We start from the raw sequence: 27,621 nt of genomic DNA, 5'->3' as shown, positions 1-27,621 counted from the left end.
TAATTTATTGAATAGTGATTTGGATTTTTTTGATTTATTATATTAGCATTAATGAGCTGAACACGCTGCCTCTGGCAGACCTGGAAGCTTTCCCTCTGCTTCAGCTTCCTGTTCCCGCAGAGGCAGGATGTTCAGTAGAGCGAAAGCTTACAGGGCCACCAAAGGCAGCGTGCAGGCTGCAGCATGGAGAGACCGGACTCTGGACTAGAGCAGCCCCGATGATCTGCACCCAGGGCAAACTGCTCCCCTTGGTAAGCCACTATAATAATAGTAGTAGTGTGTTTGTGGTCACATGAAGTCCCAAAAAAATATTGGGGGTGCTCAGGCACCCACATTACTCACAGAGCTGGGGCTTATGCATAGAAAATCTTGTTTATCATGTATGTTTGTAGGTTATAAGTTCTGTAGAGCAGGGATTGTTTCTTCTATGTCTGATGTTTATGTCTGGTAAAGTTTCAGAAATAATTATTAGTAGTAGACTGATACATATTTATCCACCATGTGACTAATTACCTATCTTAGATATTTTATGGTGCTAGGCTAAATAGGTCCTCTCAGGTTCTGAGGAGAAGTCCATAAAACATTATCAAGGTAGACTTGGGGAAAGCCACTGCTTATCTCTTGAGGTAAACAACATGGAATCATGATACTCTGGGGGATCCTACCAGGCACAATATGACTTTGGTCATTGTTGGAAACAGGATATTGAGTTTGATGGACCTGAAGTCTGATCCGGTATGTCAGTTCTTCCTGGACCATTTTGGGATCAGTTGCAAGATACAGTATTTGGACTTAACAATATTTTCATTGCTCTGTCCTTATTTAGAGAAAACTGATTCTAAAATTATTTCAGTATTCAAGGAAAGGCAAAGTCTATAGGGATAAAAATAAATTCTGGAACATTTTTAGTGACTACCTGGGAAATCTTCAGGTTCATAAATTCTTGTGCACTCTTTGTTGATGCACTATTTACTTTATCATCTGATACAGAGGGAATTTTCTGGACATAAATTCTTGTGCACTCTTTGTTGATGAACTATTTACTTTATCATCTGATACAGAGGGAATTTTCAGGACAAAAGTCTCATTTTCTCTACTTCCTTGTTCTATCAGGCATGACAGAACAAAATAGGGCATGAATCAGAGGGAAGTAATAGAAGCTGTCACATTGTACAGAGTATGTGAGAGTGGGTTTCTATCAAAAGCATTTGAAATAAAATATTCATGAGTCATCAATTTTTCCTTATATTTTTGTTGCGCCCTGACAAACCGGTTGAAAGCTCTGAAGTAAATTTGAAATAAGTATGCATTGCTAGTGGTTATGTAAGTGGTGCCACTAATGCTTCCTGACACACTTTGCTTGAGGTTGACTGACTTGTGAATCACTTCCAAGCTTTAATAATTGAAAGTAAATTGGATTAAAATTGGGCTACTGCAGGTTACTGTACTGTAAACAGAAGGCATTTTTGTGACCTAGTGTGTGACCCTCTTACTCCTGTGATGATTTATGTGTAAGTGTATATGATGCCATGATGAGTCTTCTGGTCAGTGTGAATTTGTTTCTTTGCAAAATCAAATATTCCAAAAAATGAAAAAGGTATACATTCTTAGTAACTGTCAAAAATCTATCTCAGAATGAATAAAGACAGTCAGTTCAATTTTCAACAGGATGTTTTGGGGAAAATTTTGAAAATTATTCCTGTATTCAATGGTTCTATTACTATTGCTAGCACACTGAACACGTAAGTATAACATCCATTTAAGGTCAAGTATGATGAATATCAGCACATGAACAACAAACTGGATTCGCTACAGAGAGAACTGTTCCAGCAGTTGGTAATGGAACCCAAGTGGGATGGAACCGTACTGGACTTACAAATGGGGAAACTGTTTCTGATGTTATAGTGGGGGATTGTGGTTTAATAGTGAAGGTTCTAGACTTCAGAAAAAAACAAACTTTGTTCAGATGGGAGATTACGTGAAGGAGTTGTTGTCTGAATGGGAACATCTGGAAAAAGGAGGAAAACAGTGGGCAGAACTGAAAGGAGCTATTGTAAGGGCAACAAACCATTTTGTAAGAAAAGAAAGTAAACGTAAGAGGAAAAGAAGGCCACTTTGGCTCTCAAAAGCAGTAGCTGAAAAGGTAAAGGAAAAGAGGTTAGCCTTCATAAATACAAAAGATTGTAGAAAGAGGAAGTCAGGCAAAAATATCTGGAAAAGTTAAGATAAAATTATAGAATATTCAGGAAAGCAAAGATGCAAATGGAAGAAATAATAGCCCACACAGTAAAATGGAGGGACAAGAAATTTTTAGGAAGTGCAAAAGTGGCATTGCGAGACTCAAAAGTGAAGGGGAAGAATATGTAGAAGCTGACAAAGATAAGGTTGAATTGCTTAACAGATATTTCTGTTCTGTGTTCACAGCTGAAGGGCCAGGGGCAGGACCACAGAAGACAAATGCAAATAGGAATGGAGGTGTGGTAGACCCTGAACGATGATGTTCAGAGGACGTGTTCATGAAAAGCTAGCTAAACTATAAGTGGACAAAACAGTAGAGCCAGATAGTGTACATCTGAGGGTACTGAAGGAACTTAGGAAAGTTCTGGTGGCTGACCTTTTCAGAGCTTCTCTAGAATCAGGAATGGTACCAAAGGACTAAAGAAGGGCGAATGTGGTCCCTCTCCACAAAAGTGGAGATAAGAAAGAGGTCAATAAGTCTGACTTCTGTGATAAGTGAATTGATGGAAACACTTTTAAAACAGAGAATAGTGAAGTTTCTGGAATCCAGTGGCAACATGAGGCAACATGAATTTAATAGATCTCGACAGACAGATCTGATCAATTTCTTTGACTGGGTGATCAGAGAGTTGGATAGAGTGCTAGATGTGGTGCATTTAGTTCTACATAGGTGTCTAATAAATAACCTGAGTACCCTTGGTATGGGACTGGTTGAGTGGAAGGCAACAGAGGGCAGTGGTAAATGGGGATCACTCAGAGGAATGGAATGTTACCATTGGTGTGCCGCAAAGTTTTGTTCTTGGGCCTGTTCTTTTTAATATATTTGTAAGTGATATTGCTAATGAGCTCTCTAGTAAGTTTTGCCTTTTTGCGGATGAAACCAAAATCTGCAATAGAGTAGACATCCCTGATGGGGTGGATAACATAAGGAATTTGGTAGCTAAGGTTTAATGGTAAAAAATGCAGGGTCATGCATTTGGGCTGCAAAAACCTGAGAGAATAGTATAGATTAGGGAATGAAGAACTTTTGTGCATGAAAGAGGAGCAGGATTTGGGTAGGATAGTATGTGATGATCTTAAGGTAGCCAACAGGTAGAAAAGGTGATGATAAAAGCTAGAGGGATGCTTGGGTACAGAGGAAGAGGAACAGCCAGTAGGAAAAAGGAGGTGCTGAGACCTCATTTAGAATATTGTGTACAATTCTGAAGACCACACCTTCAGAAAGATATATAAATATGATGGAGTCAGTCCAAGTAATGGCTGCTAAAATGATCAGTAGTCTTCATCATAAAGCATTTGTGGATAGTCTTAAAGATCTAAGTATGTAAACTTTGGAGGAAAGGTGGGAGAGGGAAGATATGATAAAGATTTTTAAATCCCCACTAATTCAAAATATGTCACTCACCAGCGGTGGGCTTTATCTCTAAGATCCCCCATTAAATTAAATTAAAAAACTGGTGGAGAAAAAGCCTCAAGGAATAACTTATCACATAGCAGTCATTGATGATTTTCAGCTAGCGTTGCTCTTGTCATTGGCAAAAAAACTCACACCCTACAAAAGTAGCTCCCAATTTCCTTGTTCCTTCTCAAAGAAGCAAAAATTGCTTCCTTCTCTCTTGAGTTGACTTTGTCACCAAACATGCTGCCTATAAAATAAGGTTCCAAAGTTCTTAAAGTAAATCCTCACAATAGCATTTAAATCTTGCTCAAAAACAAAGCCAACTATCAAAGTTCCATGTTCGGAGATTTCAAATAGAGAGTTTTCTAGTATATCGGATACATTTTCCAAGTCATTGCCTTGTGATTGATTTGGAATCTGAGTTCCACGAGGTATTTGTTCATCCACAGGGTAAACTCCTGTTTTATCAGTTACTGATAAATAATAAGCCTTTGTAATGGGAGGAATTGTTTCTGGGTAAAACTTTAGATTTTCTTGTAGAAACTTCTTAAATACCTCAACAGGAGTCATTCCCAATATCTTTGGACAATTAATAACTCTTAAATTCAATCTCTGATTGAAGTTTTCCAGTTGTTCAATTTTTCTAGAAATTAATTTTTGTTCTTTTATAACTGCTGAAACAGAATCTTTGACTTTGTTCATTTCAATTTGTATATCTTTGATCTTTCCAAAGCATTCTTGTTTAACCTTATCAAATGACTGAGACAGCGTGTCAACTTTACTTACAGGTGAAGTCATATCTTGAGCCGTTTTCTTAGCAGTTGCTTTGAGCTTCAGTATAGCTTGAAGAAAGGTCTCCATTGTTACCACCTTAGGGGAAAGTATTTAGTGATACCTTGGAATTCGAACTTAATCCGTTCCAGAACCCCGTTCGAGTTCTAAGACAATTTTTCCCATTGAAAATAATAGAAACTAGATTAACCCGTTCCTGGGTCCCACAAACTTAAATTTTAACATGAAATACACTGGATTTTAAGGTAAAATATTAACAAACATTCCCAAAGCAGCATTCAGATTCTGGGGCACAAACACACACATACAATGTGCAGAGTGTTCGGATTCCAAAGCAGAGTTCGGATTCTGGGGCAAAATTTGCTTGAATTTTTAGTTCGGATTCCAAGTTGTTCGAGGTCTGGGGAGTTCAGATTCCAAGGTATTACTGTATTTCCAACTTCCCCAGACTTCATCTTCTCCCCCAAGAATGAGTTCCAATGGTACAGAGCCCCTTTCTCTCACTTCAGCTGGACAAGGTGATAAAGTAGCAATTTAGAGTGATAAAGATAGCTCATGCCCTAGAGAGTTGACCACACCCCAAGTAGAAGACTGGACTCCAGTGGTGAATCGATCCAGAGTTTGTTGAATCAAAGTTTACAAGGGAGACAATGTTACAGCTGGCGGAAGAATGGTTTTCATATTTCCCTTACGCTTCGTATGCAGCATAGTTACAAATTAAACAGGCAAACAATTCTTTTCTGGGGAAAGAAGAACAGCGACCAATGTTCTAGAATGATGCCACACTGCCGTCCACCATCTTGGCCACTGCTCATTTACCCTTCCTCTGTCAGTCCTTTTGTACTCAAAACGGCCCTCGCTTAATGAATTGGTAGGTTAAAAGCCAGACAAAGGCAGTTTCCTTTAGAATGTGTTTATAGGAATCTGAACACAAAAGCTTCAACACTTTTAATGAGGTTGATGTAGCCATCTGTTTGTCTCCAAAATAAGTCACAACTCATCTGCACCTTCTGTATATGTATTAAATATCTATATTGCTGCTCTCTTTGTATATACCCCACTTCTGATGACAACTTACTTCAACCCTTAATCTGGTATTACCATTCTTTCCTCTTTGTAGTGTTTTATCTCTTTCTGCTCCCCTTCCTAATGCTGAAACTCTCACACTTCTTTCTCAGTCCAGTGTCAGTCTCCTTTTTCTTCCTAACTAGTGCAACAAATCTCTCCTCTTTTTCCCACACTATCCAATGCCATCACTCCCCCTTTTCCTTCACCTGTAGTACCATTCTCCTCTGTCTTCACCACATGCGACATAAGAACATAAGAATTGCCTCTGCCGGGTCAAACCAGTGGTCCATTGTGCCCAGAGGTCCGTTCCCGCGGCGGCCCTCTGGTCAAAGACCAGCGCCCTAACAGACTAGCCTTACCTGCGTACGTTCTGGTTCAGCAGGAACTTGTCTAACTTTGTCTTGAATCCCTGGAAGGTGTTTTCCCCTATGAGAACGAGAACAAGAGGACACTCTCTAAAGTTAAAAGGGGATACATTCCGTATAAACGTAAGGAAATTCTTTTTCACCCAGAGAGTGGTGGAAACTTTTTCACCCAGAGAGTGGTGGAAAGCTCTTCTGGAGGCTGTTGTAGGGGAAAACACCCTCCAGGGATTCAAGACAAAGTTAGACGAGTTCTTGCTGAACTGGAGCACACGCAGGTAGGGCTGGTCTTGGTTGGGGCACTGATCTTTGACCTAGGGGCCGCCGCGGGAGCGAACTGCTGGGCACGATGAACCACTGGTATGACCCAGCAGTGGCAATTCTTATGACAGACTCCGGATGAGCGTTCCAGTTTTCTACAACTCTCTGGGTGAAGAAGAACTTCCTTATGTCTGTACGGAATCTCTTCCCTTTCAATTTTAGAGAGTGCCCTCTTGTTCTCCCTATCTTGGAGAGGGTGAACAACCTGTCCTTATTTACTAAGTCTATTCTCTTCAGTACCTTGAATGTTTCGATCGTGCCACCATTCTTTCCCCTCTACTCTTCCCCTCCACCTTCCCTTCCTACTGCCCTCCTCATGGTTCCTGCCGGCTCTCAGCTGAATAAGTTTGAGTTGCAGTGTGCCAGTATCTCTACATTGCTCTCATGGCACTGAGTGAACTAACCAATACTTTCATAATACACAGGTGAGCATGTGGATCCAAAACCTAAGCAAGAGGTAGGTGAGCTGAAGGAAGGAATGGAAAGATAGGGAATCAAGCAGTGAATAGAGTGAGATGGGGATACAAGGAAGAGGAAAGATGGAGGAATCCAGCAGGGTGGGGATGGAAGTGGAGGATTTGAAAAAGTTTGAGAGAGGCAAGAGAACTGAGCAATAAAAAGGGGGAAATAAGCCCTGCAGGATAGTCCAGTAACTCCTGACTATTGGCCGAAGTGTTTTGTACTTAGATCTTGCACAATCCTCAGTGTTCTTAGGCTTAGGGACCCTTTTATAAAGCCCACAGTAATGAGTTCCGGTGCGGCAAATGTGGTGCAGCCCATTCGGTTTCTGTGGGCGGCATCACATTTGCTGCAACAGGACTGGCTACTGCAGCTTTGTAAAAGGGGCCCTTAGTCTGAAAATATGTTTTAAAGGGCTTGCCATGAGCTAAATCTAAATAAATTATTTTTGTATGTACTGAGAGCTTAAGTGATGAGTCTCTAGTTCAGTCACCACTCGTATTTCAAGCCTTTATTTTGTTAATCTGTCTGCTCTGTACAGTATGTTACAATCCATTTGTGTCAGCTTAAACCAGCATTTTATTAATCATGGTCTCAAGCTCTAAAGCCGTTTCCCTGAGGATATTAATGCACTTGAACAGTACTGTAGATGAGAAAATGATAAATGGGAAATACGTGAGTGATAAAATCTGTTTGACAGGAACATCTGACCTAAGCTCCCCAGGAGATGCACCTGTTACAAGCTGTTGAGGCCCCAAAGATTCTCGTCATAGATAGCCAACTCCAGCTCTCTGCTGACTGAACAAAGCAGCGTGCCAGCTAAAGCTGAAAGTTTCCTGCTTTTTCATAGACAATTATTTCAGTCTAACAGTGACTGCTGGCTCTAGGAGAGGTATAAACTATACTGGATCATTTCTTTGAGACAGAAGAACATTCATTTGGGGGACTAATTATTTGGCCGTCTTCCAGAACCTATGGGGAAATGGACCAGAGCTTTTCTTTAACAAATTTAGCCGGAGTGCCCCCAGCTGTGTACTTTGAGTTAACTAATACATGTTTCAGGAGTTTCCATCTAGCTCAGAGATGCAAGCAGCTCAACTAAGAGCCCCAGCTTTCACAGAGGTCACGCCAACACACTGGAATGATTTATCTTTAGAGATCAATTGGAGGGAAATGACCAGCAGTTTCAGAAGAAAGTAAAAATCTGGTTATTTCCAGAAAGGTAACTTGAGTACCTTTTCACCTGGAGATAACAGGTTCCCAAAAGTTTGGTGCTGGGTCATGCACAAAAAGCACAAATTCTAGATTGGCAATTGGGTACATAACAGCTGTTTTAGAATGCTAACATAAGTCCTTAGCTAAGCACTTAAATTTAGGCATAAAAACTTAATGCCAGCTCAGTGGCTTAAGTGTGTAAGTGATAGTGATAGTATTCTACAACCTTCAAGTATAAGTTTTATTTATTTACTCATTTATTCAGCCCATCCTCCTAAAGGAGCCCAGAACGGGTTACAGGAGTACATTCATAGTATGGGTAGGACAAATTTTAGTGAGACATACAGACTTTACAGCATTTACAGCATGGACAAAGGGGTTTAGAATACAGCAATTACACTATAGACATAACATGCCGACTTACAAATACAGACTTAGTGGACATAGGTGGTTTAAATTGCAGCATTTTCAGTGTAGATATACTTGGAAGTGAAGTGGGTGCATCTTTGTTAGAGAATGTGGTAGTAATTCAGGTTATATTTGCGGTGGCATGCGAGATTCCGTTTGGTATATTAGGTGGTGTTTTCAGGATTCCATCCTAGGTCCACACTCTTGAAGTTATGTGTTACAGATTTTGTGCATTAATGGGCCCTTTTGCTAAAACTTAGCATATGCTAACAGACATTAGCATACGTGAAGTGCCTCATGGCCCATAGGTATAAAAAAGGATGCACAGCATTTAGCATTCACTAGCGTCTGTTAGCATGCTAAGTTTTAACAAAAGGGCCCCTGTTTGTAGAATATCCACTAACTGTAGTTATGTAAGTATCATTTATACTTGAATTTAAACCCATCCGAATATCAACCGAGGTAACCTTTTTTTCACCTAAAAGGGGAAAAAAGATTAATTTGAATGCAAACCAAGGGTTTATATATAAGTGCCCTGCCCAGCTCTGCACCCAGCCCCCCTCCCTCCCCTGACATCTTGCTGGTCTCTTCCTGGATCTGCTGTAAGCCCTGGTGGTCTGGTGGTGAGCTGGAAAAGGAGCAATCCCTTCCATCTTCTGTCCTGGCTGATTCTCAAACATGTTGTCTCCCTCCCATCTCCCATACCTATAGATCAGTGGTTCCCAAACCTGTCCTGGGGGACCCCCAGCCAGTCAGGTTTTCACGATATCCCTAATGAATATGCATGAGAGAGATTTGCATATAATGGAAGTGACATGTATGCAAATCTCTGTCATGCATATTCATTAGGGATATCTTGAAAACCTGACTGGCTGGGGGTCCCCCAGGACAGGTTTGGGAACCACTGCTATAGATCATACCTTGAATAATAAAAATAATAACTTTATTCTTCTATACCGCCATAGTCAGATGACTTCTAGGCGGTTCACACTGAAGAGAGATGGACAATCAGCGAATTACAAAATGCAAATAGTGAAAGTACAACATATTACACAAGAAATAGACAGAAGGAATATACAAATTTGGTGTGGTTTCTGTTTAGGAGATAAATCAGTCAAACAGTACGGTTTTAATTTCTTTCCGAAAGGCGCCATAAGTCAGTCTGGCTCCATTGACCTTAAATCTTTTCAAAAAGAAATCAAAACTCTGTTATTCAAAGAAACTATCCTGTCTGCTTATCCCCCCTCCTCCCTAACATCCCCCTCCCTGCTTATAACCAACCCTAATCTCCTCCCTCCCCACAAATTTCCTCAAATGTCCCCCCTTCCTTAAATTTACCCTCTCAGCCTCCACTTCCTTAAATTCTCCCTCTTAGCCTCCACTATGTATCTAAACCTTTCTCTTATTCTAGCATCTCTATGTATCTTTCCTTAAAATTTGTAACTTCCTGGAAATGTCCAGCCATCTTCAATTGTAATCCGCTTAGAACTGCAAGGTACAGGCAGAATAGAAGTCTCTAATGTAATGTAATGTAATTACCTAACCAACACTGCTGTTTGCTTGCTTGGAACATGAAAGCCCTATCCAAAAAGGACTTATATTTACAGCCAGTGATCCTTGGGTATGCAAATAAGTTACAGTTTCTGGTTGTCCGTGTGGGGCTGTATAGTATGAAATGAGGTAGGAGATAGGAAGGAGCTAGTCCCCAGGCCTGCTTGAAACAAGTACAAGCAAATTTAAACATTATTCGTGCCTCCAATGGCAACCAGTGCAACTGTCTGTAGTAGGGACTAATATGGTCGCTTTTCTTCAATCCAAATATCAAGCGAACTGCCGTGTTCTGTACCATTCTTAATTTTCTCACTATTTTCTTTGGGACACCCAGATAGACGATATTGCAGTAGTCTAGTATTGATAGAACCAAGGACTGCACCAGTAATCTAAAAGATAAAGCCCTTGTGGTTCAGCAGTGGGGCAGAAACAATCTTCCTATGGTCTTTCCCCATGCAGAGACGCTGTGAGTGCCTGTGGTCTCTGCATGGGGCATGAGCATAGGAAGATTGTTCTTGTCCCAGTTCACCGCTGCACCACAAGGGCTTTCAACGTTGGCTCTACAGGTCTGGGGAAGGGGGTGATAAATGGGTGGGTGGAATAATTGGGCGAGAGGATAGGTTTTATTTTGTTAGTTTATACTTTGTTTTTTGTTTAAGTACAAGAAGTACAAAATGGGAAATTTGAAATGCTGGAGACAGCCTGCCTAAGTGTGTTTCAGTTGAAAACTTATATAACCTCAGGGGAGGGCTGGGGACTCTGAGGTGGCGTTCTCTGTTTTTTGTGCGTACTGTCAACACTGTTCTTATAAATATATCACTTAAACCCTTTTGGATAGCTTTGTGGAATGTTTCTGGGATCAATTCTATTAAAAGAAAGAAAATTTTGACATTACTGAAGTGTAGTGTATCTTGGCTGCCTCCAGGAAACAAAACGTTTAGATCAAGAGCCTGGCATTGAATTTCTTGAGTCAATGCCGACTGGGAGAGTTAGCCAGCCTACCTCTGTGATTTGAATATCAGTCTGACTATATAAAAAATCACTGATGAGTGTTTAAATATTAATCCAAAAGAAAAAAATTTGGAAGCACAAAGAATAAGATCCATCCTCCTTTCCCTATTATTTTTTTGAAATCCAAATTTTCTGTTTTCCTATATTGCTTTAGCTATAATATATTGATATTTTTTGTTTAAATCCTATTTTCTATATAAGCAAGTAATACACAAATAATGCAGAATGGATATGGAACCCGAGGAAGAAACTGTAATGTTTCTGTCAAAATGTATTATCTTGTTAGGAGTAATAGCAGTTTTCTGAGGTGAACTGAAGTGTACATTGAAGTGTAAATCATGATTTGGAGTTCAAGCAGTGCATGCCATTTTTAATTTACATATTTTGAACACGCTATGCACTGTTACACTGCAAATATAAAGTATTTTCAGCAGCAATGAATTAATATTCCATTAGCATAGTACTGATAGTGGAGCAAACCAAGTGTCCAAAGCATTTACTCTGCACTGATATCAAATGACACTAACAAGAATTTTTATTACCTTTGCTCCTGCATCTTTAGTGATCCATTAAGTGTCATTGCAGGGCTAATACACTGCTTTTCAGTGTATCCTAAATATGTGAATTAGAAATGTCAAATTAGTGTCTTCTGCATTGGCACTAAATGATGGATTTAACTGCCAAGTAGCCTGAGTTTGCATTGGACATCCTCAGAGAGGCCTCAGGAAACAAATGTAGAAAAGCAGTGCGTCATTACAATTTTTTTCTCTTCCACTCAGATGTTGATAAAGCTATCTTGAAAAACCATCATGAACAGAATCCTCCAGCACAATGGAACACAACAGAGCCTTCCAGAACGAACAAAGATCCTATAGAAGACATCAACTCTCCTGAACAGTAAGGGCTACTCAGCTGTCTAATAAGATATCGTGAGAATGATGGAAGATATTTATAACCTAAATGTTACTTTCGCTTTCATCCAGAGTTGCTCTTTTTTCAACAGCATTAACAAATGTAATAAATGGTGTAACAGTTATATAGAGTAGAGAGTTGCGCGGGGACAGAAATCCCACCCGTCCCCGCCAGGATCATCTCCATCCCCACCCGATCCCGCCAGGATCCTCTCCATCCCCACCCATGCCCGTCAAGATCCTTTCCGTCCCCACCCATCCCCGCAAGGAATTATCTCGATCCCTGCCCGTCCCCATAAAAAGCAGTAATTACTTCTGACAGGATCATCAATTCCACAATTTCTTTTGTGTTTACGCTGCTGTTTTCCTTGTGGAATCTCTTTGGTGGAACCCTTTTTTATTTGCTGTTCAGGTAATTAACTTATAAACCCCCTCTTTTACTAAGGCTGATGTGTCCATTATATTATATGAACAAACCCTGCTTCCAAAGCCTTCCATCCCCGTGGGAGTCCCGTTGGCTAGAGGGGGGTCCCCGTGGGAGTCCTGTGGGCCAGAGGGGGGTCCCCATGGGAGTCCCGTGGGTTAGGGAGATTCCCACGGGACCCCTCCGCAGGACCCACGGGATTCCCGCAATCCCCGTTCCCGTGCAGACCTCTAATATAGAGTCCCCTTGTAGGCTTCCCTGGGTCTGGGGCCAACCTGGCTGGAGGTCCCTTCAGGCAAGCTTTGTCGGTCCCTGAATGCTTGGTACCTTGGTCCAAATTCTATAAAGGGCGCCGAACAGCGTCTACATTAGAGAATTGCACGGGGACAGAAATCCCACCCATCCCCACCCGTCCCCGCAAGGATCCTCTCAGGATCCTCTCCGTCCCCACCCGTCCCTGTCAGAATCCTCTCCGTCCCTACCCATCCCCACAAGGAATTACCTCCATCCTCGCCCGTCCCCATAAAAAGCAGCAATTACTTCTGACAGGATCATCAATTCCACAGTTTCTTTTGTGTTTACGCTGCTGTTTTCCTTGTGGAATCTCTTTGGTGGAACCCTTTTTTTGTTTTCTGTTCAGGTAATTAACTTATAAACCCCCTCTTTTACTAAGGCTGACATGTCCATTATATTATATGGATGAACCCTGCTCCCAAAGCCTTCCATCCCGTGGGAGTCCCGTGGGCCATAGGGGGGTCCCCATGGGAGTCCCGTGGGTTAGGAGGTTAGGACCCATGAGATTCCCGCGACCCCCGTTCCCATGCAGACCTGTAGTCTACTTTGTAATACCTACTAACTACAAGAAGCCTTCAAGTTTCGAGTTTATCTACAATTTGATATACCGACCATCAAACAAATATCTGGACGGTTTACAATTCCTAAAATTAGAGTTTAAAAAAATGCAATAATAGAAATAAAAAATAAATAAATAGGGGAACATAAAAATTAGACAAAGATAAGGACAGATTGCAATTAATTCAAAATACTGCTGCGAAATTGATTTTTGGCAAACGTAAATTTGATCACGTGACGCTGTTGCTTCAGAGTCTTCATTGGCTCCCAGTTTGCTTTAGAGTTCAATTTAACTGTGCCTGTGTTGTTTTTAAAATTTTACATGGTATTTTTACTCCTCTCCTTACTCTATCCTGGAATGCTTATAGATTTTCTATTGCAAGGGGTGATCAACAATTCAAATTATCTCTTCCTTCCAAAAAAGGGATTAAGGGAGTTAAGTTTTTCAGTCACTCTTTGATTTTTAAGCTCTCTCAACTGTGGAATGACCTTCCACTTCTTTTAAGGAGTTCCGACTCACTTCAACCTTTTCGTAAATCCTTAAAAACTACTTTATTTGCTAAACACTTTGAAAATTAACTACCAAACTTAGTCTTATTCTTTTCTGGGTTTTTATTCGATAACTTAACTACTGTAAACCGAGTCGAGCTTTCCTTGAATGATGACTCGGTATATAAAGTCAAGCATTAGATTAGATTAGGTACGATAGGCACTGAGGGAGGGGAAGATTTAAAATTACATCTATTGCACTTATCATTTTTTATTCTCTATTACCACATAATAAATATATTTATATCACACTGATTTAAATAACATGTTACCAAACCACACACTCTAAACAAATCACATTAGAAAACTTTTTTCTTTATAAAATGGCTCAATGGGAATGCGCCATTGGGTCAGAAAACCTGGACTGGAACAAAGCCTTTTCTTTTTTCAGTTCCTTTCAAAACCACATAGTCCCGATTATAAATTTATCCCATGTTTTCTTGCTGTATTGCAAATTGTTACCACAGTCTCATGTTGCTCAACCACAATGATTATAGTTTGTATTTTCTGGTATCGCCATTGGACTCTACAACACAGGGCTGTGTTTCACTGGATCAGCATCTTCAGGAGCCACAACTGCTTCAGGTCTTCACTGAGTTGTTTCACCTCTACAGTAAATTTCAATTTACTAGTGTGGTTCCATCTACTTAAAACCCTGATACTTTACAGTTAAACTTATACACAACTATCTCACCATATATACATAAAATTTGCCATATCATAGTTCATTTTATCATATAACAACAGTAGGAGGCACTCAGTGCGGTTGTCAGTCAGAAAAAAGGCAAGATTTATAGAATCACACCTAATGGCACCTAAGCAGAAGTAGGCATAGCTAAACATCCTAGACCTAAGAGGGTCACTGCTCCACTGTCACTTAGCTGTCTCAAGAAGAGTCACTGTGATTTTCTGGACCTCCTTTGCTCTGGAGAGGGTCACTTGCTCTTGCTCATGCCGGGTCTTCATCCCATCTAGAAGGTCATTACTCCACCTGAATTGCCTGGGACCATCCATTTTCTGCCTCTCTGTCCCTCCTCCTGGGCTGGCCCAGGTATCTCTCAGAATCAGATAGGCCTTCCTTCTTGGGAGGGGTTTCCATTGCTATGACTTGCATTCCTGTTAGGTTCAAAGCTTAGTCACTCTAGCTGTTGGTAAATTAAACTCTTTCCCATTGCAGTTCAGTTTATCCAGCCAGAAGAGACCCCTCTTCTCTTAGCCAAAAGCAAAAACAACATGCAAGAACAAAAATTGGCAGAAATGGTCATCTGTAATTCACTCTGAAGTCAGGTACTTGTGTGATGTCTTTCCTTTTCCAGATGAGGTGGGAGTTTGCTTATCCTATGAATACATTCTTGCCATCTAATCTAATACAAGATATCTGAATCACTCTGATATCATTTAGTTTAAGGTGATTTATATCAAAAAGAAGCCATAATAATTCTATGGGAAAATACAATTCCTTGGATAAAAATTTGTCCTTACAATTCTTTAACAAAAAATACTAACTTTATTTATTTATTTTTAAAAAATTTATGAATCGCTTAAATCTAAGTGATATACAAAAACATTTACATCCACAATTTCAAACACAAGCAAACACTGTAAAATGCAATAAACAAATAAGTCGATCTCTCCTACAAAATTTCCTTAATACAGAATTATTCAAATCTAAAACAAATAATAACCACAGAGTTAGAGAAAGGCGTCCACAAACAATTGTGTTTTTAACAATTTCTTGAAAGACATATGATCTTTGCATAATCTCATTATACCTGGAATTGAATTCCAGAGATTCTTACCGGCAATTGAGAAAATAGATATTCTAGATTTTACATATCAAATCCCACTTTCTTTTAAACTGATGAGCAACATCCCCCTCTCAGATCTCAAAGTTCCAAGTTTATTCATATTTGTTATACAATATATTCTCATTATAACGGACTTCAAGAGACCTGGAAAAACAGTCCGTTATATCCAGAGTTGCATTTTTTTTAAACTTTATTTAGGTCAACTTGAAACAACGTATAGTCGATGAACAACAGTCACTACACAAGCATATCAGCAACATGAATAACAAAACTCAGCAAAACATTGGTACGGCACGAAATGATTGCAAAAACAGAACACTAAAAGATGTTCTAAAGCACTGTTCTTCAACCGCCGGTCCGTGGACCGGTGCCAGTCCGCAGGAAATTTCTGCCAGTCCGCGCAGGGCTGGCGAGATTGATTAACTTCAATTTCCTGCCGGTCCGCGCAGGGCCAGCAAGATCGACGAGATATTTTCAGGTGGTCCGCGCTGGGCCAGAGAGATCATGGGGAGCCTCCGACAGTGGCTTTCTCCACCCTCTGCAGCTCTCCTTACTTACAAGCGCAGCGATTCACAAAGGCAGCCTTGGGGCTTTTGCTGAGTCGCGGCCGTCTCTGATGATGCAACTTCCTCTTTCCTCAGAGGCGGCGCAACCCAACAAAGGACCCGAGGCTGCCTTCCTGAATCGCTGCGCTGCAAGTAAGGATAGCTGCTGGAAGGGGAGAAAGCCACTGTTGAAGGCTGGGAAGCTGCTGAGCAAGGGAAAATAAAGGGACAGCTGCTACTGGACCTGGAGAGGGAGAAGGAGAGATGCTGCTGGGAGGGGAGGAGGGAAAGGTATCTGGGAAGCTTCTGGACAAGGGAAAAAAGGGACAGCTGCTACTGGACCTAGAGAGGGAGAAGGAGAGATGCTGCTGGGAGGGGAGGAGGGAAAGGAGTTTGGGAAGCTTCTGGACAAGGGAAAAAAAGGGACAGCTGCTACTAGACCTGGAGGGAAGGAGAAGGAGAGATGCTGCTGGGAGGGGAGGAAGGGAAGAGAGTTACTGCTGGATAGGAGGAGGAGGGAAGGGAGAAGGAAAAAAGGAAGGAAACAGCTGGCAGGGAGATTAGAGGAGGGGAAGGGGAGAGATAGGCATGAGAAAGTAGAGAGATTGATGATGGGAAGGGGTCAGCAGAGAAATAAGCAGAGAGGACAACGATGCTAGATCTGGTGTAGGAGAGATAAAAATGAAGAGAGCAGTGAAGCTGGAATGAATCATGTAAAAAGGAGAGAGGGGGCACAGGCTTATAAAATATAGAAACACTGTCTTATCTCTTCAGACCATATATCAAACTCACTTCAGTATTTTGAATCTGCTGCAATTTCTTTTACCATTTTGGAGTTTAAGTTCAAATACAAAGAATTACAATAATCGAGTTGTGATAATCAATGCAAAATGATGTTCAAAAAAATAAGAATTCACCAATTTCAACTGTCTCATTGCATAAATGGTTTTCTTTCATAAATTTGTAATTTGATCATTATATGTCAAGGAGGGGTCCAAATAACCCCTAATACTTTGGTTATTTTTTCAACTTTAAGAGAAGCTCCAGATTCCAATATAATCGATGTAGGGACCAAAGATATCTGATTATTAAACCATAAAACTTTTGTCTTATTTGTATTTAGTTTTAGGGCTCCTTTTACAAAGGTGTGCTAGCGGGGTTAACGCGCGTGACTTTTCATCACGCGCTAACCCCCACGCTGGCCAAAAACTACCGCCTGATCAAGAGGAGGCAGTAACGGCTAGCGTGTCCAGCGGTTTAGCACACGCTATTACATGTGTTAAACCGCTAGCGCGGCTTGATAAAAGGAGCCCTTAGTTTACAGGACATAGACCATCTTTCAAGTTTTCCAAAACAATCCCTGATCTTAATATTGACATGTCCAGAATCCCTATCCACTGGAATTAACCAAAAAATATCATCAGCATAAGAGAGTAAAAGATCTTTACCCAACAGAACCAATATTTGCACAACTCATAAAGATATTAAAAAGTACAGGAGAAATAGAAGGCCCCTGTGGAACTCCACAAAAAGAGTTCCAACTTTTAGAGAAAACTCCATCCTTGATCACACAATAGCTCCGATTTGCAAGAAATTCCTTGAACCATTTAATAACTGATCCACACAAATCCAAATCACTTAGGGCTCCTTTTACGAAGCCGTGTTAGCAGTTTAATGCGCATAATAGTGTGCGCTAATTTGCCGGCCGCGCTAGCCGCTACCGCCTCTTCTTGAGCAGGCAGCAGTTTTTCGGCTAGCACGGGGGTTAGCAGGCGCTAAAAATGTGCGTGCGATAAAGCCGCTAATGCGGCTTCGTAAAAGGAGCCTTTAATGTACTTATTAATAGTGAATGATCTTCTGAATCAGATGCTGCACTAAATATCAAATTGTAGTAATATAGATTGATGACCCCAACTCAACCAATATTTTACTCTTGATGGTAAGGCTAACAATAACAAATCAGTGCTATGTTTAGGTCAAAACCCAAATTGAGTTGGATATAAACAAGAGACTTGATCTTTGTATTCTGATACCTGCTTATTTACAAAAGACTCTGGTAATTTAGTCAACAATCTTTCTCTCTCTGTGTACTTATATTTATAATAATAATAATAACAATTTATATACCGCAGGACCGTGAAGATCTATGCGGTTTACAATGATTAGAAATGTTACGGATTGAATGGAATTACCAAAGTACAGACTTGGTGATTGGTAGTTCTAGAGATCGTTTGTTGAAGACTAAGATTGTATAGGCTGATTTCCTAAGTATTTCAGGAACAGATGTGTTTTTAGGCGTTTCCTGAATTCCCTATAGATAGTAGGCACGAGTAATTGTTCTAGGTCTTTACCCCATAGTGCTGCTTGATGTGAGAAAAGATTTTGGTGATGACTTTTAAATTTACAACCTCTAACCGGTGGGGAAACAAAGTTCGGGTGAGAGCTTCGCTTGTGTGTGAATTTATATTATTCTTACCCTTCAGCTTTCAATTATATATTTATTTATTTGTGTAAATAATAGCATATGATTTCCTTCCATCAGTATAGTTAAACCATTATGAGCAAACATTTTTAAGAGGGACTTCTCTGGCTTTCTGATTTGAAGAAATGTACTGTCTAGGATGGCTGTAAAGTTAGCTGTTCTTGATCTATAGTCTCCCTTTGCAATGGTGTGCTATAAGGACTAATTCATTCTTAGATGAGCATATCAAGTAGCCCAAGTGCTTGAAAGCCATATACATCCCAGGGTACTGAAATAACTCAAATTGCTGATCTGCTGTTAGTGATCTGTAATGTGTCGTTAAAATTATTTGTAGTACCTGAAGATTGGAGGGTAGCCAATGTTACGCCAATTTTTAAAAAGGGTTCCGGGGAGATTCAGGAAATTACAGAATGGTAAGCCTGACTTCAATGCCAGGCAAAATAGTGGAAACAATTATAAAAAATAAAATTGTGGAACATGTAGATAAACATGATGTAATGAGACAAGAGTCAGCATGGGTTCAGCCGAGGGAGGTATTGCCTCACCAATTTGCTTGTTTTCTTTGAAGGTGTGCATAAACGTGGATAAAGGACGAGCCGGGTGGTGTAGTGTATGTATCTTGATTTCCAGAAGGCTTTTGACAAAGGTCCTCATGAGAGGCTCATGAGAAAATTAAAGAGTCTTGGGATATGAGGCAATGTTCAATTGTGGATTAAGAACTGGCTATCAGACAGAAAACAGAGGGTAGGGTTGAATGGCTATTTTTCTCAGTGAAGGAGGGTAAATAGTGGTGTGCCGCAGGGATCTGTGCTGGGACAGGTGCTATTTAACTTATATATAAATGATCTAGAAATTGGAACTGTGAGCAAGGTGATTAAATTTGAAGATGACACTAAACTGTTCAAAGTTGTTAAAACGCATGCAGACTGTGAAAAACTACAGAAAGACCTTAGGAAATTGGAAGGCTTGGCATCCAAATGGCAGATGAAATTTAATGTTGACAAATGCAAAGTGATGCACATTTGGAATAATAATCAAAATCATAGTAATTGGATGCTAGGGACCACCTTGGGGGTCAGCGCTGAAGAAAAGGATCTGGGTGTCATCGTAGACAATACACTGAAACCTTCTGCCCAATGTGCGGTGGCAGCCAAGAAGGCAAACAGGATGCCAGGATGTTAGAAAAGGGATGGTTAACAAGACTAAGAATGTTATAATGCCTCTGTATCGCTCAATAGTGCGAACTCACCTTGAGTATTGCATTCAGTTCTGGTCTCCTTATCTAAAAAAAGATATAGCGGCACTAGAAAAAGTTTAAAGAAGAGCGACCAAGATGATAAAGGGGATGGAACTCCTCTCGTATGAGGAAAGACTAGAGATTTTAGGGCTCTTCTGCTTTGAAAAGAGACAGCTGAGGGGAGATATGATTGAAGTCTATAAAATCCTGAGTAGTGTAGAATGGGTACAAGTGGATCGATTTTTTACTGTATCAAGATTTACAAAACTAGGGCACATTCAATGAAGTTACAGAGTAATACTTTTAAAAATCAATAGGAGTAAATATTTTTTCACTCGGAGAATAGTTAAGCTCTGTAACGTATTGCCAGAGGATGTGGTAAAAGCAGTTAATGTAGCTGGTTTAAAAAAAATGTTTGGACAAGTTCCTGGAGAAAAAGTTCATAGTCTGCTATTGAGACAGACATTGGTCAGTAGCATGGAATGCTGCTACTATTTGGGTTTTTGCCAGGCACTTGTGACTTGAATTGGCCTCCGTGAAGACAGAATACTGGGTTAAATGGACCATTGGTCTGACCCAGTAAGGCTATTCTTATGTTCTTATAAAAAAATGCCCTGCCCTAGACTCAGGGGACTGCTTTGGTACGTCCCACTGATGAGCATTTTACACCCGAAGGAAAGATTAGGTTCTTACCTCAATAATCTTCTTTCTAGTAGAAAGGCACATCAGTCTTGACAGCCCGCCATGTCTGTTACCAATTTCACCTGCTTATTGTCTTAGACTGGTATGGTTTCCAAAGGCTTGGAATCTTCTCCTGTTAGACATCTGAAGAGTAAATAGACACCTCTATTGTTAAGAAGCAAGTGAGACTACAAGAGATCCACAGGTGTTAGTGCTGGTTGCAATCAGGTAGATGGCTTGTTCGTTCAACCTTGTTTTCCATACTGTTATATTGACATTGTTTGTTTGACAATAATTGTTGCAGAGCAGAGTAGAAGTGATTTGTCGGGGTGGCTCCCCATACCCTTCTCTCTTATTTCTCCTCTTATAGTGGTTTACAACTGCTTTGAGACAAACTTGAGGAGCTATAGCACAGCCCAGTGAGGAAGGAAGCAGAGCTGAAAGAGGTAAATAATAACATAAGAATAGCCTTACTGGGTCAGACCAATGGTCCATCTAGCCCAGGGGTGTCAAAGTCCCTCCTCGAGGGCCGGATTCCTGTCAGGTTTTCAGGATTTCCCCAATGAATATGCATGAGCTCTATCTGCATGCACTGCTTTCATTGTATGCTAATAGATCTCATGCATATTCATTGGGGAAATCCTGAAAACCTGACTGGATTGTGGCCCTCGAGGAGGGACTTTGACATCCCTGATCTAGCCCAGTATCCCGTCTTCACGATGGCCAATCCAGGTCACAAGTACCTAGTAGCAGCAGCATTCCATGCTACTGATCCAGGCCAAGCAGTGGCTTCCCCAATGTCTGTCTCAATAGCAGACTACGGACTTTTCATCCAATAACTTGTCCAAATCTTTTTTAAAACTAGCTATGTTAACCACTCTTACCACATCCTCTGGCAATGTCTTCTACGCAACTCGCTATTAGAGAAGAATAATTCCACTGGTCAAGGCTAATGTGCCTTTTTACCAGAAAGAAGATTATCTAGATAAGAGCCTAATCTGTCCATGCACCCATATAACTGGCCCTGTGTACTGTATATGCTTCTGAACTTTTTCACATTGGTACAGACTGAGACACTAGATAAACACCTTCATAAAAATCTAGTCCTTGCAATTTTTCCTGAAATCAAAATTGTTTTCTATCTGCCTGAATACAATTTCAAAGACATGAGCTTGCGGGGAAAAAAAGGTGTTCTTTCATGTATCTACTAATTCAGATGTTCTCAACCCAGTCCTTGGGGCATATCCAGCCAGTCAGGTTTTTAGGATACCCACTATGAATATGCCTGAGAGAGATTTGCATTACAAGGAGGTAGTGCATGCAAATCTATCTTTTGCATATGTATTGTGGATGTCTTGAAAACCCCAACTGTCTGGGTGTGCCCCGAAGACTGGATTGAGAACCACTGCACTCATTTAATTTCCCATCATGACGAGACATGCAAATGGCTTTTCCAAGATAATATGTGGAATATCTTTTGTTCTTTCATTTGTATGACACTGTTTTTGATTAAAAATCAATAAAGAATTTTTTTTAAAAAACCAAACATTTTATTACTCATGCTATCCACAAATTTAGGCAGAGAACAATTAAAAATTACATAAAATTCAAAAATAACATATAAAACAAAAACATACAATAACATCAAAACAGTACAAAAACAATGTCAAGTTCAACCTATTTCAAATCATATGTCAACATGGCAGTACCAGATCCAGGCCAGTACATGTGGAGGGGCATTTTCAATAGAATGTCTAAATCCGACTTTGGACATTTAGAGAAAAACATCCGATGGAGAAAATGTCCATTTTCGAACTTGCAAAGCATGTCTTTTTTTTAATGACCCAGCTAGAAGTTTTGTCCAGCTAGATATCTAATTTTTCTTTTGCCATTATCGAAAAAAAAAAAGTCCAAATTTAAAGCACTCAAAACAAGCCATTTGCACGTTAGGGGGGGCAGCATTTTTAATGGACTGGCCACACAGATATGTCAGCAGATCAGTGGGACACTAGGGGGTACTGCTGTGAACTTCTCATTAAGGGTGCCAGGTTCACATCTCACCACAACCCCCATTATATGGTGAGCCCTCTAAAACCTACTGTACCTACCTTTGTACCACCCCGATAGCCCTTATGCCTGTAGGTGTCACCTATATGGCAGTACAATGGTTTTTTGGTGGGCTCACATTTTCCACCACAAGTGTACTAGTTAGGGTCCCCTTCTCTGCAGTCCACTGCACTGCCCACCAGGCTACTCCAGAGACCTGCTTACAGCTTTACTAGGGCTGGCCATAGTATCTGCAGCTGTCATAAAGTCAGATATGTACTGTTTCATGCAGGTGGAGGTGGGAAGAGGGTTCAGTGACCACTAGGAAAGTGTGTGGAGGCCATATTTTCATCCCTCCAGTGGTCTTCTGGTCAATTTGGGGACCTTTTGGCCCTTATTCATTTTAAAAACAGGTCTAGCCCAAAATGTCCAAATTGTGCCCTTGGCGTTTTGTAAAATGTTTGATCATCACTGTAAAACGTCCACCTTCTAAGCCCGCCCAAAACACACCTATAGACAAAACGATCAGAAAGATATCTAGAAAGTCAGTTTCGAAAATGCCCACTTGGAAGTTTTGACTAGTAAGTGCCGGTTTATACCATCATTTGGAAATCTTTTTTGAAAATAAGCCCCACTGTATAAACTCCCTCCCCCAGTATTTAAACTGTGCAGTTAGCATTGACTTCATACACTGAGCATTACATTTAAATTTATATCCAGATATTCAGCGCTGGTTGCTAGACAGCTTAGGACAACTATTTTGCATTCCAAATGTGGTTTGGATAATGCTGCTGAAAATTAGTAGTTAGTCCCAGTAAGAGGCACATCTGGGTAGGAAAGAGCCATTGAATATCGGGTCATTAGACTGAAAACCTTCTGGGGACAGAAAAATGTCTATTGTATCTGAATCCAAAAGGGCAGAGAGCCAGTAAAACAGTATCTGTATCTTGAAAATTTTGTAGCTGGTTCTTCCCATTTAATTAATAAAAGGTATGAATATTTAGAGGTTGACTCCTGATTGCATCAAGGCTTTCTAAAAAATGCCTGTTAAATTCTCAAAAAATTTATCTGCATAAGTTTCTACTTAGCAAAAATGTATCCATTCAAAGTGCTGCGGGACTAGAGCATTCTAGAAGTAGGACCTGAAATTATACAGTGGCAAGATTCAACCACTCTCCATATAACTTATATGTCTACACCTAAATGTAGAAATAGTAGTTTTATGAGGATATGTTATCTGAATAAAGCAGGGGCTTTCAACTTAATCCTTCACCATACCAGTCAAGTTCTTAGGATACCCTAAATGAACATGCATGAGATAGATTTACTGTATATACAAAATATGATTCGCCTTTAGCAACAACTGAAAAAGATGTGAACTAATTCCAAAGGGGGCCAATATTCAGACCGAGGGAGGAAGGACAGTTAATTCCCCAGTCAGCGCTGAGACCAGATATTCAGTGACGGGCCATTTCCAGTGACCAGTATCTGAATATTCAGGGGTTTTTTTTAGTGGCTTTAGCTGAACTGACTAAGTCAATATTGAGAGCTGGTCAGTTAAGTTTATAGATCAAATATAAATCTCTGGCCACTCAACTTGGGTGGTCATCACTTAATATTGGTGGTTATCGCAGAATATAACCAACCTAATTTTTAGCCGCTAACTACAAATATTCAGCAGAGATGGGTGACTATCTCACCCTGAATATTGGCGGTTAGCCAGTTAAGCGCTATGTAACAGGCCAGGAGCTTTTCCTGGCCAGATAAATAGCGTTAAATATTGAGCAGAAAATCCCTTCCTCTATTTTTATAATTACAATAAAGTGATATGGTCGCTGTGTTAGTCCACTTTTAAAGGTAAGAGATAGAAATAAAACAAAACAAGGAAAAGAAAATAAGATGGCACCTTTTTATAGGATTAGCAGTACATTTCTTGATGGGATTTTCAAGGCAATACCTTTTGTAGATCAGAAATGATTAAGTGATGATTTCTATCTGGTATTTGTTATCAGTTGCTCTTTTTTTTTTTTTTTATCTAAAGAAGGCATTGCCTTGAAAATCTAATCCAAGTTTCCAGGTTTATTCAAATCTTACTATCCCGCACCAAGGGCGAACCTTCTGGGCAGTTTACAGTCTAAAACTCCAACGGGAAAAGGACTGGGGTGATTAGTGAAACAAATATATCACACACGACATGAAAGTGAGGTTAGGAGGGAAACTACAACTTTAACAGGATAGAGAGGAGGGTAAACACATTTGGTAAACTTTATATTTAGCATAACTCATCCAGTGTGGTCATGTTTGATATGCATCTAGAAAGAGAAATGTTTTTAAATCAGCTTTAAATTTACCGATAGAAGAGGTAGAGGTAAAGAATAAAAAAATATATTGTTAATCCTATAAGAAAAGGGTGGGAATATTTTATGATTTCTTTTGCTTATGATTAATTGTTGGGTATAAGGGAGGGGGAATATTTGATGAGAGCTATAATTTGATGATATATTAAGTGATGTTAAAGTACAGTGGTACCTTGGATTACAAGCATAATCCGTTCCAGGAGCATGCTCGTAATCCAAAATGCTCATATATCAAAGCCAGTTTCCCCATAGGAAGTAAGGGAAACTTGCTTTGATATGTTCCCACCCTCCACCTTCCCCCCCCCCCCCGAGACCAGCAGCGCTGCTCCCCCCCCCCCACGAGAACCGGCATTGCTCCCCCCGAAGGCGCCTTGAGCGCCCGGCACAGGAAGCAGATTTTCGGGCACCGGCACCAACGCACAGGACATGCTGGTGCCGGTGCCGATGCGGAGGCTACACTGGAAGTAAGAAGAGGGTTCGGGTGGGTTGGGGGATCTCAGGCTGTGGCTGGGGGGGTGCCCGATGGCGGCGGGGGGGGTGCCGGATCGCGGGGGGGGGAAGGTGCTGGTTCGCGGGGGGAGGGGCACTCGTACAGCGAGGCAAGCTCGGTTTACGAGGCACCAAGTTTGCGAATGTTTTGCTCGTCTTGCAAAACACTCGCAAACCGGTGCACTCGTAAACCGAGGTACCACTGTATACCCGCAACATGCTCATGGCCACGCCCCTTTCTGAGGTACATGCCATCGAGTGCCAGTTACCGATGGTTCAGACTGATATCATTATCCACTGCATACAGAAGAAGGTACATCATTCTTCCACCATATGAACTTGGCAGTAATAAAAACATTTTAAGCAATATATACAGTATACAAATGTTCAGGTATTCCCTATGATTGCATTTTGTGTTATACTTATTGTGAGTTTTAAAAATGAAGAAAGATTTAAAAAAGAAAAGCATCATCTTATTTTCTTTGTTTTGTAATTGAAATGAATCAAATTACTGATTAAACATTATGTTGCTAACTGCAACTTTTTTTTCTATTGCTTTGCAGCATACAACGCCGGCTGTCTTTACAACTGCCCATTCTTCACCATGCCTACTTGCCATCAATAGGAGGCGTTGATGCTAGCTGTGCCAGTCCATGTGTAAGCCCTAGTGCCAGCCCCCGGCACAGACATGTGCAGCCATCCTTTCGAGTCATGGTTTCTGGCCTGTAGGTATAGGAGGCTTACAACTTCCTGAACTGCTATTTTAAGTACTGAACGACTGGACTGCACTTCCAACTTAGAACTCTGCTGTATACATTATATTGGCACGTACCACAGAGGACCTAAATGCTACAGCCGCCATCATGGGAGTCCCTGTTTTTTCCGAAGTGGAAAAAGAGAAATGAGAGAGAGAGAGAGAGGTGCCGAGTCAGACCTGTAGCCTTATTTAAGGAGTTTTTGTTTCTTCACACACAACTCACTTGAAATTGGTTCTACCTAAAATTCTGCTAGCAACGCAATGAGGAAAGAAGAATTGTGAATCTTGGAAACAGATTAAATAAAAAGGAAGAAAAAAAACCTTTCTCATCTCATATACATGGCCGCTATAAACAAGGAACAATACACTTTAAACAGGTGGAAAATAAAATAGTAAAGCTGTATCAACAGAAATGCATACATTTCTTAAGTTTGTACAAGTTGTGCTAGGCCCTTGGGTTGCTGGTTAATCGTTTTGCCTTTTCTTTGTACTTCAGAGAAGATGCCCAGTGGAAAATGGGATATTTTGACAAATGGTCTCTCAGGTGTATGGCCAGCACTGCAGTGTGTCTGGGATAGTGACAACCCTGGCAGCAGCTCTGAGCTCTTGTCAACCAGAGATTTACGGTGGCAAGTCAGAGCACTTCAGAGATATATGTAGTGACTGCCAGCTTCCAATGCAGGCCATCTGGGACTTCATTTTGACAGGATGTCTGCATCAATCAATTTGAAACCATAAATACATAAAATAAAGACGTGTGGTGTAGAATACTGCACACTATAAAGTGCAAGCACTGATATCTCCAGTACTGAGTGCAGATGGTGGAAGTCAAGATGGATTGGTTTTCATACTTTTGTGTTATAGAACTTACATACAATGCCACACTCAGAATCATAATAAAACTTTTTTTTTCCCTGAATATAAGGATCCATGGCACATGAAGAAGATTAAGTTGGCACATGCCAGTAATTTTCACAGGCTGCATATCTGGTATACATTTCCCTGGCACCTGCATGTGAGAAAACTGGCCATGCACCAACTGAGCTGATTTAGACTAAACAAATAGTAAAAAGTGGCACATTTTATAAATAATGATCTAGGTCCATCAAACGAGTTGCTAGCCTTTTACAGTACAAATTTGTTCTTCACTGAGTTGATAAGTAGGGGGATGAAGCTTGTCTGCAGTCTTTCTTGTGATTCAGAGAATGCAAACCATGCTAGGGATCCAAGCCTTAGCAGACTATTTTGTTTGAATTTAGTTTAATGATTTAGAACCTGCTCTTTTGCCCATAACCCCCCAGATTTCATATATGGCATCCAAAATTGTGTGTCCAACTTTGGACGCGCTTCTGAGACACATGGACAAATAAATTGAACCTAAGAATAGCCTTACTGGGTCAGACCAATGGTCCATCTAGGCCAGCAGCCTGTCCTCACAGTGGCCAATCCATTTCAGTAGTACCTGCCAAAAACCCAAAGAGTAGCAACATTCCATGCTACCGATCCAGGGCAAGCAGTGGATAATGAGCTCAGTCTGAACCATCAGTAACTGGCACTCAATGGCATGGACCTCAGAAAGGGGCGTGGCCATGAGCATGTTGCGGGTATTCCATAAGGTTTCATGTGGAATTACAGAATACTGCCTAACCTGGATCCCAG

At 40.7% G+C, this 27,621-nt stretch overlaps 1 protein-coding gene across 9 annotated transcripts in view; it reads left to right on the top strand.

Moving 5' to 3' along the window:
• GABBR2 (gamma-aminobutyric acid type B receptor subunit 2) overlaps positions 1-27,339 on the top strand; it is a 1,059,696-nt gene extending 1,032,357 nt beyond the window's left edge. For all 9 annotated transcript variants that reach the window (XM_033929595.1, XM_033929596.1, XM_033929597.1 and 6 more), the window contains 2 exons: positions 11,604-11,721; positions 25,769-27,339. In XM_033929595.1, the coding sequence (XP_033785486.1) occupies positions 11,604-11,721; positions 25,769-25,934 (284 nt within the window). In that variant the 3' untranslated portion in view covers positions 25,935-27,339. The remainder of the gene's footprint in view (positions 1-11,603; positions 11,722-25,768) is intronic.
• Positions 27,340-27,621: the final 282 nt, after the last annotated feature.

This window comes from Geotrypetes seraphini, chromosome 2 (assembly GCF_902459505.1).
Source record: "Geotrypetes seraphini chromosome 2, aGeoSer1.1, whole genome shotgun sequence".
NCBI classification, from domain to species: domain Eukaryota; kingdom Metazoa; phylum Chordata; class Amphibia; order Gymnophiona; family Dermophiidae; genus Geotrypetes; species Geotrypetes seraphini.
Note: the sequence above shows the minus strand (reverse complement) of the source record. Positions and strands in the feature narration are given on the sequence as shown.